Source organism: Vanessa tameamea, chromosome 10, assembly GCF_037043105.1.
Source record: "Vanessa tameamea isolate UH-Manoa-2023 chromosome 10, ilVanTame1 primary haplotype, whole genome shotgun sequence".
Lineage (NCBI taxonomy): Eukaryota > Metazoa > Arthropoda > Insecta > Lepidoptera > Nymphalidae > Vanessa > Vanessa tameamea.
The window spans coordinates 10,072,068-10,090,631 of NC_087318.1; the positions used below are offsets into that span (position 1 = coordinate 10,072,068).

At 32.5% G+C, this 18,564-nt stretch overlaps 2 protein-coding genes across 2 annotated transcripts; both read right to left on the minus strand.

The window, feature by feature from the left end:
* Positions 1–734: 734 nt before the first annotated feature.
* Positions 735–3,555, minus strand: LOC113404599 (TLC domain-containing protein 5-like). Its single transcript, XM_026645565.2, has 4 exons — positions 3,238–3,555; positions 2,847–3,075; positions 1,476–1,713; positions 735–814 (listed from the first exon to the last, which is right to left on the minus strand). Exons 1-4 carry the CDS (start codon positions 3,449–3,451, stop codon positions 761–763), a joined length of 735 nt encoding a protein of 244 aa, XP_026501350.2. The 5' UTR covers positions 3,452–3,555; the 3' UTR covers positions 735–760.
* Positions 3,556–4,199: 644 nt separating this feature from the next.
* On the minus strand, positions 4,200–18,229 carry LOC113397504 (uncharacterized protein). The gene is made up of 9 exons (XM_064216010.1): positions 16,656–18,229; positions 14,784–14,925; positions 12,556–12,684; positions 11,987–12,190; positions 10,039–10,164; positions 9,577–9,632; positions 9,093–9,223; positions 8,813–8,879; positions 4,200–5,900 (listed from the first exon to the last, which is right to left on the minus strand). Exons 1-9 carry the CDS (start codon positions 18,167–18,169, stop codon positions 4,691–4,693), a joined length of 3,579 nt encoding a protein of 1,192 aa, XP_064072080.1. The 5' UTR covers positions 18,170–18,229; the 3' UTR covers positions 4,200–4,690.
* Positions 18,230–18,564: the final 335 nt, after the last annotated feature.

Sequence of the window (18,564 nt, forward strand, 5' to 3'; positions counted from 1 at the left end):
ACTAAGATGTTATGTAACTTGTGCTTGTAGTTAAACTGGTTCACTCACTCTTCACACATGAACACAATACTAAGAATTGCTGTTTTACAGTAGAATATCTGATGAGTAGTACCTACCATAATTGGATGGTGGACAGTGGGCTTGCTCAAAGCCCAACCATCAAGTAAATATATAAGAATGATGACAGTTTTGCTAAGAACCAGACTATAATTAGATAACATTCGTATGACATTATCATTTGTCTAAAGTTATATAATATATTGTATAGAAAACTTAAATAAATAGATGCTTTTTGACACCAATACTTTATTGAAAATTCGTTCATTTTTCTTATAAGCTAATATAACTAGTTCAGATGAGCTACAAGTATGTAGTGAAAACAATAAAGGCACTAAAGAAACTAACATTGTTGTTTGTAGCAACTACAATTTTTTTATAATAATTGGAGCAGATGGGGTGAACTAACCTACAAGTTATAACAGTATGAGGCAGTTAAAGCCCTGAAGTTCCACAAACTTGACATTCTGCAGTTTCACAATACAATAGATTATGAAACCATATTATTATTTAAGGTGGTAGTTAGTTGCATATTTTATATATTAAAGTTAACAAACTCCTCTATCCATACACTGTCCATGCAGTCATTCTTTCATTGCAAGCAGAAATCAGGAGAAAAAGGCCTACAAACTAGGTCAAAATAGATAGACATTAGGGTATTTAAAAAAAACTTGTATATTATGGCAATTATTTTATTAAAAATTTAATTTTCCACCAGGGCTACAGTAATTTCATTAGCGAATCCTTTGAACTCTTTCTGAAAATAAAATAATATTTTATGAGATACATGTTTTGTAATGATTGGAATAAATATTAAATAAGTTCTATTTTTTGTCAACTATTATAATTATTACTTGCAAATTTATTAATGGTATTAACTTAAATAACATAAATTTAACAAGATATAACAACAGAGTCATGTAAAGTTATACAATTATACTCATTTCTTCTTTTTTTATAATTAAAGTGATGAAGACACTTAATATAATACCTTTAAGTCTATGTAAAACTTTTATATTTTATAAAGTACTAAAAACTTTCCAGAAGTATATATATTACTGCGTTTTAAATACAATGAAAAACTTGCATGGTTTTTAAAAATGGCGCTCAAACAAACCAGTCAGTAAACTAATTTTTTTATTTATTTTTTAGAAAAATACCTCTCGTATTCACGCACTTTTAATTTTTAACGTACAAAACCTATCTTCATAGTCTAATTTTACAATTCGGTACTATATAAACGTTACGTAATTTTTTTTAAATAGTATACCAACTACATTTCAATTCTTATTCAAAAATCGAATAGAATGCTTATTCTAGAAACGTCCTAAACTACATTGGCAAATATGAATACTTATTTATATATGTTTTTTTTTTCTACATTGATTAATCTTAATAAAAATAATCAAAGGACTCACAATTTTATTCTTATACTTGTATATAACATAACCAAGTATTTCATATATGAAAACAATGGATACCGCATACAGTGCTAGAGATATAATTTTCTCATCCATATCAAGGATATCAGATGGAAGAATTTTGTAAACCAAATATGTACATAAGGGTCCTCGTAGCGACAAAAACATAATAAGATATGTTAATTCCACTAGAAAGTAAAGTTTTGTTTGCCCATAGCCGGAATCACGAAGCAACCTGTAATTTCTACCTCATTATTTTTCTGACAAAATTAATATAATAACTGTCTTACCAAAGGTACCTAGGTACTTGAATTTAACGGATAATTGCAAAAAGTTTAATCAGAATCGAATTGACAGAGGTAATGGTTCAGAAATTAACAGAATACTGATTTCATATATTTAAAATTAGGCATGTGCATAAGCGATTGTGTATCTTTGCCTAAATGCGTTTCATGTATATACATCATCAACAACTAGCACGAGATCTTTTTTATTTATTCTTTTTTACCTAAAAAGTTTCTATTAAATTCATAGAATATATATTTTACCGAGAGTAATTTTCATACATATGCATTTGAAACAACTTTGTAGTATTGCCATAATAACAACTTAATAATAAATAAAAAAACAGTGGAAACCGTATAAATAAGGTTTAATTGTGATCTTTTATGTGATGCGAATCTGCGTTTGCGATTTTAATGAATGGCTGCGTGTCGACGTCATTAGAACTTGAATATTGAAATAATTTATTCATTTTGCTCTGTAAACGTTACCGGAGAAACTTAAATAAAAATACAAATCTATATGTTTCCTAATCTCCATAAAAAAAAAAACTTAGAAATAAGTATGCAAAGTATGAATTTGTTATTGGAATATTAAGTAGCACAATACTAAGAGTAAATTCGGCTGAATTTGCAGAATATATTTTTTAATAGGTATTTTTTAAAGATTAATTACGTAATTCAGACGCGCAAATTGCAAATCCTTTTTGTTACCCCTCAGTCGCCCAATAATTTATTGTAGGACGAGACGTTGTTCTGAATACGTATGTATGTGAGACGAAAGTGTGCACCTTCGGGGGTGTGAGTTCTTCCACAGTCCAGACTTGGTATGTGCCACTTACTATTTTTTTTTGTACTGTAACTAAATACCCGAGACATCATAGGTACGCAACCTATGGTGGCTCCGGTATTCTTAGTACTACCAAGACAAGATTAGACAAATAAATATGTTTCAATAACAACTCCATATTCACCTACATTATTCGTCTTTATTATATATTTATTTGAATTTATCTTTCAAGTTCCACATTTAGCATACGACACAAAAAGAATCTTAAAAACTATTAAATAAAAAACGAACATATACCATCTAGTTTGAAGAAAAGGGTTTGTGATTTCCATAAGTGCAAGAGTACAAGCGAAGGTGCATCCAGAGTAGGTTTTGTTCATATAAATACCTACAGCTATCAGCGCACTTACATGGTGCCAAAGTATGACGTAGCTATTACTCCAATATATTATGCACCATATTAAATCGAAAGCGAAGTAGCCCCAGGACCATAACATTAAAGCATAATTGGCCGGTGTTATTTTGGCTATAAATTAAAAAGAAAATTTTAATGAAATGCCGCATCTGTAACTACAAATATATTCGAAATTATCTATCATTATTATGTTATTATCATATCACCAGTAAGTAAATTACTGACTATTAACTAATTAGATAGGTTTATTGATAAAAATAATTCAAGGCTTACCATTGAGTCTACATCGGTCGATATTGGTCACGCTACATTGCCACAGACCAGCAACCGTTGCGACACTACCATGCAGCAACGTAACTACCCTCGAATGCCATTCTGGGCTGTGGTCTGGCGTTTTTTCCGTGCACCATATATATGTCCAACCCCAAAAGATGAAAGAACATAGCTTCAGCAACGATTGGGTTGAGAGTTCATTTTGTAACGCCATGCAGTTATTTGTAAGAAAAATAGGGGTTGTATTTATTCATATTGTTAAATGCATCAGTGCCATTGTATATTTTTTGTGATATTTGTTAAAAGTGATATCAAAATAATGTCAATGTCAATTTATGTTTTTTTTTTTACAAATTAATTAAGTAGGTTTCACTCTGCACGTTTTGTAATTTTATGTAATATTTTTATAATCCACTTTATTTATAATTTATTATGATTATACAAAGTAAAGTAATAGCCTGAAAATGTCCCACTGCAGGGCTAAAGTGTTTTCTCCACTCCACCTTAGGAGAAGTTTTTGAGGTTGTTCCACCACGCTGCTTCAATACAGGTTAGTGAATGCACATGTGGTATATTAACTTCCTATAGATTTTTTTCCGATGTTTATCTTCACCACCGACCATTAGATGAATTATAAGCACAGATTATGATTATGTCTGATTTTTAATCTATCCAGATAACAAGTGCTAGCTCATGCCTATTTTATTTTATTTATTACATTTATTAAAAAAAAACAGAATAATTATATACACGTTTATTTATAGTAAAATAATAAAGTACAAACAATACCTACAATAATTTTAACAATAACAAAATATAATGAGTCACTCCGTATAGAGGATAACAATTAACATTATTTTAAAGAATGTCAAATTACCGAGCGCACATAACATTCATTTTAAAGATTTTTACTAAATATATATGTACTTACTTATTTATCAAAACAACGTAAAAGAATATTTTGATTTTCGAAATATCATTAAAAAAAAGTCTTAATTAAGCCTTCTATAACTTCCATTGGATTCTCGTCTGCAGAGACAATAACAAATTGAAGAAAACTTACATATAAGGAACTATACATATATATTGTTCGTAGAAAGGATTTATCCAAGGTTATAGTTATACAAAATTCAGTTCTCATACAATTTATCTACTTACAAAAATATCCTTTGTTCAAATCAGTCACATCGCAATGTTATTCAATTCGATTACAAACGAAATTGAAAATATACGTACAATTCATTAGAGTTGGTACCTAATACCTATATACATACATAGAATTGCCTGTTAATGTAATTGTCAAGTCAATCTTCTGATGTCGTATTGAAAAGTATTATTTTCGTTTCTGAGTCATCAAGCTATTTTTAAAAACCCTTCAAGGATTTGTACAAAATCGATAACCTACACCCTTAACAATGTAATTCTTAACTGTCAACAACATAACTTTGTATTTCTATCGACATCGCAATTTATCTACGTATTTCTCAATTGCACGATATCGACTAGGAGGCATAGCTTCTTTAAGCATCTGTCTAAAGCGCGAATCTTCGGACAGTGCAAAGAAAAGGTAACGAGCGTGCATTCGGGCTTCTGGACTTGCATCTGCTAATAATTCACCGGACGCACGCAGCATTACTGTGCGTGGCTCACTAGGGAGCTCGAGTACTCGTGCTGCACCGTGCTGACGTACTAATCGTGCCAACGTTTGCGCTGCGGCAGCACGCACGGGACCCGCACGATGTGTTGCCCCACGACGGGCAAGTGCTACTCCAACTCGAGCACAGCCGCCACCACAAGCTACACGTCCCAATGCTGTAGTAGCATCCGCACGTAGAAAACGGTTCACGTCCGCACATCGTTCTAGCAGCGCACTTATAGCTTCTTCTAATTCAGGATCAAGAGCACGTCCTCTGTGCTCAAATAAAGTTCCAAGTGTGGAGCAAGCAGTTCTGGCGACTCGGGAACGAAGAGAACGCACGTGGACAGAGACAGATCGCGTTGCTGCCCGCCAGCTAGCTGCAGGTGCTCGAGCTGCTTGATCTTTGGCAAGGCGTTCGGTTTCTATTAACCTATTGACAATAGCCTCCCAGTCCTCGTTTCGGGAAGGAACCATACATTCTGCGAGAGCCGTACGGACGTCACGTTCACATCGAGTCTCGAGAGGTTCACTCGTAGGTTCAGGTGAAGTATTTTCACTTCTCACAGAAACGAATGACTTGCTAGCACTTTTTGAACGGCTTATCAAAGGGGAAGATTTTTCACTAGGTTGTTTATCTTCCGAAACTTCGATGTTTTCAGGAGTCGTAGAAGGTTCCTTGACATCATTTGTTGTTGACTCTTCCAAGACATCATCTGTCGTTGGCGGTGGTATTAATTCATCCTCTCTTGTCGCTCGAGTTATTTCTTCTTGAATGTTATCACTTTTAACTGAACAATGATCTCCGACCGTTTCAGAACTGCCTAAGGATGGATATGATTTTTCGGAGAGATCTTCGACATGGATAGATGGAGTGCGTGACACAGAAACATGGTGCGTCTGTTCCGTGTTATTTTCAATGTCCGTGGAACCGTTAACAGTAACATAATCCTGGACATTCTTTTCATTTTTAATCGATTTATTTTCTTCAGTTTCTTCGGTGGAAGCAGAAACGGCGCTCGAATCTCTGCAAGTAACAAAAATAAAAAAAATCGTAATTCAAACAATGAATTTGTAAGCCGAGTTACCCGGGAGAAATAAGTTACCGCGTATGCGGGGGCAAATCAGCGACGAGATCTGGGGCTCGCGCGAGCGTGGGCCGCACAGCGCTTACACTCCCGCAGCAACACAAACGCCGCATGCCAGCGCCTATCGCCGCCGCGCTACCGCGACTGGCGCCTCGCTACTCGACACCCTCGAGTATTACCTACCGTCAGCAATCAATTCCCACGCACGTTCGTGTTGATGAACTCACCCCTATCTGCATATTATGTAAAACACTCACGAAATCGCTACTTATTGTAATAATGCGGTAAATTAGAAACTATACAGTCTGTTTCTGAAAAATGAGCGCAGCTGTATAATCAAATTACCTACACAACACCATTACAGAAATATTCTAGAAGAGTATGGAAAATATGCAATCAAAAGTAATCAGAACGTAATAAGTAAAGTGGAGCGATTTTAAGATAGCATAAATGGGTCGCCTATTAGTGCCTTGAATGGACTTCGAATGGATAATTGTTTTAAAATGTAGGTTACAAATGGCACGCAACTATATGTGTATGAATTTGGGCAGCTAACAACGCACGTTGGCCGCTACGAAACATTTCGAGTCTACTGTATTTTGAATAGGCAATTGATTCAATATCAGGCCAATTTCTATCGACGCTGTAGGAACGTGAACGCCTTTTAATCGACCCATTGACCTAATTATGAAACATGTAAATACACTTTTGTACTAAGGCATTATATTCTTTAATCGTGTGTTATTCCCTAGCTGACTAACATCCGTTGTTCTATCCGTTGCCAAGTAACGGCTTTATAAACGTTTACTTTATAAAATGGACGCCTTATTTTACGATCCCCTTGAAATAAGTACTGACGTGTCGAGAATTAAACATTTTATATGATAAATGAGCGGCCGAAATTTGGTTACGCAATTTCTTTGTAATAAATAATTGTTTTGTAATTGTTTTATTCAAAGAATGTGAGATTTGTCGCATTTTTTAAAATCGATAATACTTTTAAACTCATTATCACTGGCGTGAAAATTTTGATTGACTTAATTACTTATTAAAAGCTTATAAGAAGTAAAAATGTCTATTTTTTCAAAGTTTTAACTTTATTCTTTTACTTGCAATTCAAAATATTACCTTAAATATTATTTGTCAAAACTCAACTAATTCATGGAGTTCAAAGTTTAATTTTATCTCAAGATTTATTTCCTTTATATATAGATAATAAACAAGGCACTGCTGCTATTCTTGATTTTTTTTCCGTAAGAACCCACCACAAAGTAACGGAAAACTAAAAAAATGGAACTGGTAAAGCTTTCCTGGAGTAATGGCGTAGCCATGGGAAATAGAGATTCATCTATAATAATATTATGTGAAAGAAAATTGTCTGGTACAGAGTTTTATAAATTTCGAGCGAGCAAAGCTGCCGGTTCAACTAGTATTTATATATATATTTAAGAGCTTAAAGAGATTGATTGTTAATATTTAATTGATAGTCTGTGGTATTGTTGAATGCAATATGTTTGTCAAGATAATTTATCTAGAAAACACGCAGCATACTTAAAATTTATACTTATATTTATAAACTAGGGAGGCAAACTGTTTATTCCTAACACAGATTATACATCAGTCCAGTTAGATCAGCAGCTAACTCAAAGATTTGCCTTGGTTTGATTTATCACAAAAACTAAAAATGATATGTACTAGGTACAAATACCCTTATGAGCAAACAAAATTATTTCTATTATTTATTATTATATTTTAAATTGTTAAAACTTCATAAATTTTACTCTTTTTTAAATTACTAATAACCTTTGTTATAAGGAAGTATTTACAAATCAGTCGCAAACTTTATTGTAGACGTCAAAAACTCCAACCATATACTCTGTACAAAGTCTATATAATAATATATGTACTTACATAAAAAAATGTAGTTATAAAATAAATAACGATTTTTACTTTTATAACTAAAATTGTATCCATTTTTTTTTACCCATATCTACTCAGACTGGAGGAGAAACTCTTTCGTCTTAATCGTAGAAGCACTATTTATAATTCACTAGACCAAAGAAGAAAAATATACAGCTTGTTCTATATTAAAACTACGTGATCTTGTCTATGAAATTGGAAGTTCCGAGCAAAACTAAATTAGTTAATTTTACAATATGTTAATTATTGTATAAAATAGTTATCATATATTATAGATAACTAAACTTCATATATTAATATTTTACTCTCACACAATGTGTGTATTGATTATACGGAAACAACTGGATAAAATTATATAAAAACTAAATATACATATAACGACAGATAAGACAACATTTAACTACGGTTAAAAACGGTACGGTATATATAGTTTTTAACCGTAAAGACAAATAAACAAGGCTGACATTGAATCGCCATGATATCATTGGTCGTTTGGTGAATCCTGAATAATCTATGCTATTCCAAATGACGCTTTGAATGTCAGCGAAGTCGTTATCGAAAATTTAGAAGTGAAATTAAAGTGGTTGTAAGTAGTTATTTGGAATAGTGTCTTAGTATGAATAAAGCCATATTAATCAATTACGGAGAAGGTTTAGAGCTAATTCCACAACGCTGCTCCAATACGGATTAGTGGATATATATGTAAAACATTTTCATCTAACAAATACCGGTTTCCTAACGATATTTTGTTCAACAGAGAGCATGAGATGAATTACAAACACAAAGTATGCCCTTGAAAATTCATCAATTCATCGATTAATGCTCGGCGACCACGTGATTCCGATTAAAATTTACGTGTTCTGAGCGATCACGGTTTAAGAATTGTTGCCTTAAATTTTAAATAAATAAAATAAAGAAAAACTTAACTCACCCGTTAAGTAGAACCACTGATGATATAGGTTTTAAGAATAACTCAGGTCGGCCGGGTGGCGATATACCTGTGAAAATAAGACAGACACTAAAATTGAGTATAATAGAAAGTTATATTGTTAAAAGTAGATGCTAATGGGGTTATATACCTATATTATAATTACATTTAATAAAAAAAAACTATTTTTTTTAATTAAAATACGATTTATTTAAATGCAAAGCAACCAGTACGTAGATTCTACGAAAAGATTACTAATTAAAGAAATCTATCATGTTCCTACCGGGTAAAGGTGCCGAGTCCGGTAGAGGCCTTAACCTCCGAGGGCGCGGAGGTGGCGCAGCTGGAGGAGTGGATCTTGCTCGTCGACGTGCAGGTACTGGCAACTGAGATATTCTACCGAAAGTATTAATGCTGTAAATAAATAAGAAAAATTATATGTGTTAGGAATATATCTAGGTCTAGTTAAGAAAATTAATATAATTCATTTCAGAATCATTTTCTTTTCGTTTAATTACACAGAAGGATTTTTTTGTATATCTAAAATAAGGAAAATATAGTGTATAATGTTTATATTAATTTAATTCAATTTAGCAACGATATATTATGTATCATAGAGCGCACGCATTTAAATATAGAATCGTATGAGAACTTACAACAAAATAAATACTAAACAGTTTAGCGAGTTAGTATATTTTTCGTTAAATTTCTAATTTTTGATTAAAATAAATTATGAACGAAATATGCAAAGTCGTATATAATAGTACCTGGCGATATGGCTTGACTTCATGTTGTCGACGGGCCGGTTAAGACGTTCTCGAAGCTGTAATATTGCATTAGTTAAGATTTGCTATATTGCTACATTTTCATAGTAAAGTAACTGCCTGTGTGTCCTACTGGTGGGCTCAGGCCTAATCCATTTCACCATTTTAATACGGGTTGGTGGGATACACGTCGGAGGAAAATTTCTTGAATTACCTACTTGAATAAAAATATTATAGAAAACTGTAGAATAAAATACTAAAACAATAATTCTTAATTTAATAAATATTATTAAAAAAATTAATAGTGTAATTTAAAAATATAAGTAAACAGTTTAAATCTTGCTTAAAATTGAGTAACAAAATTAAACAAAGAGATACTAAAGGTTAAATTAAAGTGGCTCGTAAAAACTATTTAAATTATTATTGAAATGATCTCTCGTAAGTTTTAATAATGTTTTGTTTAACCTCGTTACAAAAAGTGTCCGCGCGTGGGGTTCCGGACAATCTTCTTCGAACAGCCGACAGCACAGCGGCGGGGCCTGCCGCTCGAGCTAAGCAAAGAGCCGCTCGGAGTTGGCCGTTTTCAGAATCCTGTGGCAGTATGAGAATATAATATAATAACCATAAACTAAAGCTAAGTTTTTAAGAAAAGCGCAATATATAAATTTTAGAAAATCGGTCTGCGTTTATCACTTAATTTATCTACATTCATCGAGAGGTTTTTTTTAATTATATTTAAAAATTTAATCATCTTTTTTAATAATATTTGTCAACACTATGCAAATACTTTCTATCGTATAAAATTTGGTAGAGAATTGTTAGATATTTATTTTTAATATCAAGATGATAGTAAACCTCATTATAAAAAGGTTCATTAAAATACCAAAACAATGCGATTTGATTAAGGCAATTAAAAAAAATTACCGTCGATATTAAAAAAAAAAATCTTTCAATTGAATTGGTTGGCTTTTCCTAGTAGTCTTCGTACCATTATAATTTAACAATGAAAGGTTTTTGTTGTTATGTTTAAAGTTAATCTAGGTATCTCAAGGTTAAAACCTTTTTATGGTTAATTAAATGGCAACATTACTGATAATACCTTTACAACGCAAATTCATTGCTCATTTTTATTACAGATACATCATATAGTATTTATTTTATTTATTTATTTATTGGAAAAGTTACACCATCAACTTATCACTAAGCACTTAAAATTAATATCTGTTGGGTAACATACAAAGTGATACGTCTTTAAAGGTGTAAACAACATTGACCTTCAAAAATGTTTTTGATAGGAATTAATAAATAAATTATAGATATAAAATCCGTTTAGAAACAAGATTTTAACTGACGACCTTTTTTAACAATTTAGAATATTTAGTATTTACACTATACTAGAATATAGATTTTAATATTTTATTTAAATACTTTACAAAACAGAAAACCATGAAGGCGGTAAGTAATAAACAATATATGTACATACTTATATATAAAACTATAAAAAAACATATATATAATATAAAATAATAATAATAGTTCATAATAGAAGTCATAAGAGTTAGGGGATTTCTGACAATATGTGCTAACGTAGACGAGTTTTAAAAGGAATTTTACAGGTAGCTTTTTTAATATGTTCGGGTATTTTGTTCCATATAGCACCAAAAGTGTGATTAATATTTTAACTCAATCGGTTAAGTGGAAGCTGAATCGGTTTTGAAGAAAATTGATACGAAGCAAGCTTGAACTCATTACCGTCTCTACCATAAGGGCACACGGGGCGCATGCCCCGAAGAACCAACAATTTCTCTCAAACGTTTGAGCACACGTTGACTGCTATGTATATTTTCGAAATCGCCATATTTGTAAGAAATAACTAATATTTATAACAAGGGTAGTGACGATAGTCGATATTCAAAGTTGAAAGCTATAGACGTGCTCTTCGTGATAGAAATAGAAATGCTATGGTCATAAGATTGTACAGCCAATCAGATTAATAATAATTTACGAATATTACCGAATTATTAAGCTATAAGAAAATTATTTCTACATGGTAGACGAATTTTTGAAATTATAAATAAATTGTTATTTTATTAAATATTTTGCTAGATATTTAATTTTAGTAAATATCTAGCAAAAGGGCCCTAAATACGTGTGTGCCCAAGGGCCCCACCATAGTTTGAGATGGCTCTGCTTGAACTCCAAGGATGGATAAAGGCTTTTTTGCTCTGTTAAGGAGTAATATTGAGGTAGAGGGCTCTTGATGCATTTTCGTCACAAACTAAATTTACCGCTTGGAATTAACGGAAGCTACGGAAGTTATGTAGAAAGTAGAGAAATCTATGCGCATATATTGGACCAAGGAGTTGTTATATATATCACAATATATTAATGTATTTAATAATAAGGTACATACCCTTATCATATCAGGTTCAAATATGAGTTCAACGAGATGATGTAAAGCCATGCGTTGTAATAGGGCGTGTGGTAACGCCGCAGGCGGCGGATCTCTTGCTATTCTTTCTATCAATAAGGGTAGCAGTTGTCTCACACAGGTAGAACTACCGCTGCGCACTACCGCGCACACTGCACCTTCTGCCGGTGCTCTGGCGGCCGATACCTGTGTATATTAATGTATAATTTTATTAAATTATTTTAAAATTATAATTTTAATAATTTTCGTTTAAAATAAATACAATTAATTTACGAATAATATAAATATAAAGGATAGTAGAATAAAAATAACCTACATGTTAACAGAAAATATTAAAACGTATAAATGTATATTACTCCTTAAGTATGTTTACTGTATTACCATTAAACTACTAATCTTTGCATTGACCTAAAACTGGTTCAGATAATAATGAGGTGGTATCGGCGATCTAATTCAAAGCGAGTTAATAAATATTATTTTGATTCTGTGTATGATTCTGGTTCTGCCAAATCATTCGGACTATAAATGCATATAAAAATTATGTATTGTACCGCATCGCTGATTGCCCACATGTGCTGCACGAAGGACAGAACACCTGGCTCAAGTTTCTTCACATTGTCGGGATCTAAAAGTTTACTATGAAGGTGGTCTGCTGCCTTCACAGCTGCTATCCAATTTTCCTGCGTTACAAATATAAACCTTATAGTAAAAAATACTGAATAAATTTAAATCCCTGTGCAGAAAATGGCTTCTAACATTGACAAAATCTGATTGCGTATGGACTAAAGTATCAGTAGGGTAAATAAATTTATTTCAAATTCAAAATTTAAATATCATTTACACCTTATGAGTAATATTTATTGAAATTAAACAGTATTCCTTCACCTAGAAAGAATGTTTTATTATTTTTCTCTTCTCGTTTTGTTTTTTTTTTATTTTATAGTGCGTAATGTTGGTTAATAAGTTCTTTTGCACTATAAAATTTAATAAAAACTGTATATGTATGTGTGCTTGCAGCAAATAAAAAAAACTTTGATAAATAAGGTATATTACTCAATACAAGATTATATCAAAGTTAAAAAGCGAGGATTTGATTTGTTGATTTCTGGGTAGAATGTATATAAAATTATTTGTATTTTATTGACATACTCTGTTATCAAATGGTGGTAAACAGTAACTATTTAGTTTTTCCCGGTTCTTTTCGGTAGAATCTACTTTCCAAGCCGGTTGTAGCTTTACAGTTAATTGAACAATGAAACAAGATTACGGGCCTACTTGAATAAATAATATATTGATTTTTTGAAACGTACAAGGAGTACACTGAAAAACATCTCTAACTGAGTCTACGGTCTTTTCACCAAATTGTTAAGCTTCTGGATTTTATCTTATTATCTGTATTTATTTGGTGTATTTTTGGTGAACAACATTAACAGCCTGTAAATTTCCCACTGCTGGGCTAAGACCTTCTTTTCGTTTCAGGAGTAGATTTGGAGCATATTCCACCACGCTGCTCCAATGCGGATTGGTGGAAAAAAGTTAATGAATAAAGTTCCTTATTATTGTTATGATTCATATATTTAATTGAAAAATGTAAGTAATTATGATTGCTTAGCATGGAGTTTATAAACGATTACAGTCGACTTCTTCACAAACAATTGTACACTTTCGTGTAAAGTGGTAGAATAAAAACCATTAACTTTTAATTAGTAATTAGAACGCCAGACAGTGTCAACTATTGTCCTTGTGAACTAAATATATTAACAAAAATACAGTCGGCCAAGGACGCATATATTAAGATGTTGTGTAAAAGTTATTCATTTTATTGAGGTGCCCAAGGTAAAACAGTAATTAAGAAAGAAGTCAAATAAATTTAATTTGACACTTTCTTAGCGACCTAAATTCGCCTTTCATTTGCGTCCACTTTTTTGTTTTGTTTTTCAACAATATTTTATCTAGGTACTAGCGGCCCGGTACGTGCTTTGCTACATATAAAGTGATATAATACAAAAATGAGTTAGAACATCGATTCATTTCTAAAAAAAATATATTTACTTAATTGCTAGTATCGTTTCGAACACTTTCCATCAATCATACATGGCGAATTCATATTTAGTTCACCACACGGACGGTCCATGTATCATGTTTTTAACGACAACGTGAAATAACTCTGGATCAACAGTTGGAGAAATCATTTTTTACAAAAAATGTGATAAATGAAGAACCACTCGAGCGATTTTGTGCAAACTTCACATAAACCATCTGTAAAACTTTGAAAATTTGGTTTGGATAGATGAGCCCGTTTTTGAGTTATAAAGTAACAACGAAAAATGCCACTTATTTTTATATATAAGAAGAGAAGAGATATCCGAAGAATATACAATTCCATGCAGTTGTTTTAATAAGATACTAACTGACAGATTTTTTTTATATTAAGGCGAATAAATACCTATAATTCTATTTTCTAAAACTAAATATGTTTTTTATTTTTATTTGAATGTCACAATATGTTTTTATTTCCAGGCGTAAGGGTATATCGCTATCTAAATTTAAGGATTATTATTTTTATTTATAAAGAACTTGAAACTTAATTTACATTAAGATCAACATAACACTTAGTAGATAATAGTTCTAAATTATTCTGTCAAACATTTGTTCGCCCAATATAATTATAATAATTACTAGACTATGTGTTGGTACACAGTGCGCCATTTAATTTTCTTTACCCTCGTTCTATATATGCAAGCCTTTAGTCATAGTAATTTGTCTAATTACTAATTACCGTGTTATGCAACTGTATAGCTATGTGCTGCGGTACGATGTTCAGTTCCTCCCAATCGTAATGACCTCGCAGCGGCGAGGGCGGTCTGGGAGACAGAAGATTGTTGACATGACGAGATGACGCCACCAGATTCAAGATGAATCTAAACAAAAATTGTCTTTATACAAACAGTTTTAATATGTAGCCGCCGCTCGTGGAATAGATTATAATCTATTCCACGAGATTGTGAACTGTCGAGAGATTGTGAACCGTAACATACTGCTTACAATTTAACGCATTAATTTTCGGTAGTTATAATCTACCGAAGCTAATTAAAGTTTTTTTAATTTAATTCTAACGTAACCTAACCGAAATATCGTGAACTATCGAAATTTTCGACGTTTTATTTTGACTTACATCTCCGTTCACAATATTTCGGCACGTTACAATCTCGCGAGATAGATTACAATCTAACGGTATTTATAATTGTACGGTAAATATATACAAGTTGAATATGGGTTGTAATATATTTTAGTAGGCCTTAGAGTAGACCTTTGTGCCACCACCCACTTAAAATTATTTCTACCTAAATTTTTCAACATCACATGGAAAAACAAAATCACATTTGAAAATTATGTTGGTAAATGTTCTAGTATTTACACCTGTAAATAGTCTTATGTGTGCCCAAGACTACCTAGTCTCACCATGCACTATCACACTACACAACATGTATTAAGGAAATAATGAACATTAATAAATCAAATATATAATAATAACACATACTTATTTCAAATGTGATTTGTTGAAAAGATATAACCTGGTAATAGCATTAAATTATTTAGTAATGTCGAATCCCGATTTGAAGAATGAGTGAGAAAATCAAATTACAGGGGCAAGGGATATAACATCAAGTTCCCAAAATTGGTGGCACAGTAGCTGGTAAGGTATATTCGCATTACCATCAGGTGGCTCATTTACCAGTCAGCCCTCTAATTATAAAAAAAAAAACATCTGAACTAATATTATAAATACAAAAGTAACTTTGTCTGTCTGTTACTGTTTCACAGCCAAACGAATAAACCTAGTTTGCTTTTTTATATCCAACACGTGCAATCAACCCCTAACACACCAGTGAATCCGCGTGCGACAACTAGTCTACTTATGGGCCAGTGTTTTGAATTAATTACAATCAATTATTTGGCTTCTTAAGGCTACGTGATGCGTATGGTGCAGTATAAATTGATGTGAAATTTTATTTATTTGGTCTCTTTATTGTCAGTAATTTTAACAATAATGTTTTCAGGTACTGATCTGCAGAAAAAATAGTCGGTTTATTGTTATAATGAATATTTTTCATTACTTCTCAATTACTTTTTATTTGTAAATATCATTAATTTGTATATTAAAATATGAATTGTATTACTCTAAGAAACGTTTTTGTATAGGTTTTGTATAAGTTTTAAATTCAGAAGGGCTAATGATATTACTGGTAATTATATTAATCATATAATGTCCTGTCTTACCGTGCTATAAATTGAGGATTAAAATTTCATGATAATTTTTAATAAATATCTTATTTGTAAAGTTAACATAAATATTGGTTGAAGTAACATCCTTTAATTTACTCTTAATATGTATTATTTTAGTATCCCAAATTATTCTCTAATTGATTATATATTTTAGTCACCATGTATACTTACTTTAGGTTGTTAATTGAACGTAACGCTGTCACAGGGAAAACCACAGATAATATTCTATTTACTATTATTTTTACTTTATATCATGATGATATGTGCTCAAGATAACTTATTCAAACTAAGTATAGACCCATTAAAGCTGTAATTAAATATTTTGTATTTATTTAGATATATTTTTAAAACAAAAAATACACACCTGTCGTGATCAAGACTTAATCGTGTTTGCTGTCTTCGAGGAGACAGGGTAGGGCTTCTTTGCAGGTTATGCAAAACTTCAACTTCTCTATGTAGTTCCACTGGACTAGGTACTTTATCAGGAGATGTCACTTCTGTAAGGGTCAAAGCAAATCCTGAATTTTCTTTCGATTTACCGTCCATCATATCACTTTTTTTGTTAAAGTAGTCATACAATTCGCTTAGGGACTTTGATTTCATTTTTACTTTGTTAGGTTTGAGAACCCCTTTTAGTCCTTTATTTGATATTATAGGGAGCGGAATACCGCTTTTCTTCGATATGTAATTACTTTCTCTTTCATGGTTCTCTCGTTTTAATTCTTGCACTTTATTAATGATAGACGGCGTTTCTGTTAATTTGTTTTCATTTTCAGGTTTATCTAATAATGCTGGATGATTGTGGTTCGTGTCTTCTTCACTTGTTATTAAATTATCACTATCTGGTGTCCGAATTTTTACACTTTCACCACCGAACCGAACTTTCTTTACAACAACATCAGTGTCTTCTTCTGATTCGACGTCACTGTACTTTAACATAAATCGGTCAGAACTATCGCATTCATCATCGCTTGCTGTATTTTTGTCCGATTCTGTGTCATTTTGTTCCAACACAGTCATCGTTATAGCTGTATCAGAATCGAATTTAATTTCAGTTTCTATTATAACTTTAGCGTAATTAGTATTATGAAACGGCACCCTATAAGAATCATCCGAAGAAGAATCTGTAGATAAATATATAGGATTCATCGAAGGATTATTATAAACGCGGTTTATATGCACTACAGGTGGGCGTGATTTCCTTGGAGCGTAAAAAACATCCTGCGAGTCTTCATCGTACATTTCGCATAAAACACGAAATTTATCTTGAGTTCTTGAATCCAAACGCGAAAAATATATCATATATTGTCGTGGACCACACAATCTACGCAATTTCATTAGAGATCTGAGTGCGACATCCTTGTGCATATTATCAAAAAGTTTCTCTCCTAATATTTGGAAAACAGGGAACATATCCAGGTTAGAATTTCTACGTTTCAAAATACTTATCAAAGACGGTATGGAAAGTATTAATCCCGTTAAAATATTTATTTTAATATCCACGTCACTCGTATGTGTTCTAATGTTATTGTAAGAAAACTTGTCTATAATCGCTCGAGCTGCACAATCGGGATCCTCGCAGTGAGTACAGAAGACCTTCAGAGCGTCCAATGCTGCTTTACGAACATTCGGCGAGTTATGTCCGAGATTGTCGATGACTTGATCAAATGGAAAGGACAGCGCGTTACCGGATATAGGGAGTAAGTCGGCGAGAACTCTTAGAGCGTGCAACCGTACTTCCCACTCGGGGTGAGAAAGGCGGTCTTTGATAGCTATGTAAAGGAGCTGCACGTCAAGATCGGGTGGTAAAGCACGAGCTCGGAGCACGCGGTCCCAGAGAGGAGCGAGCGGTGGTGGCGGCGGCTCGGGCAGTTGCATGGCGGTGGACTGGATCGGCGGCGGTCGCGTGCCCGGCCGCGCCGCCGACACACAACTGGGTTAATGATCGGACAAGGCGCGCCACGCCACCCCTGACCAATCGATGGGAGTCTATACGAGCGCTTCATGTAAGAAAACTATATTTGAACATTTGTGAAACAAAAAATGGAAATCCCAACATTTCTATTGTACTTATTAAAATCGTATTATGTAATCAATAGTTTGATTTAGCTGGCTTTCTTGTTTAGACTTGTTATTCTAAGTTTTACTAAATATTTAGATAAAAGACATGTTTATTTTCCGAAATTCAAGTATACGGAAAAAATAATTTTGCAATAATGCTCAATTTAAATCTATATTAATAAATCTTAATATTGTTTGTGTTACAAGTGTAC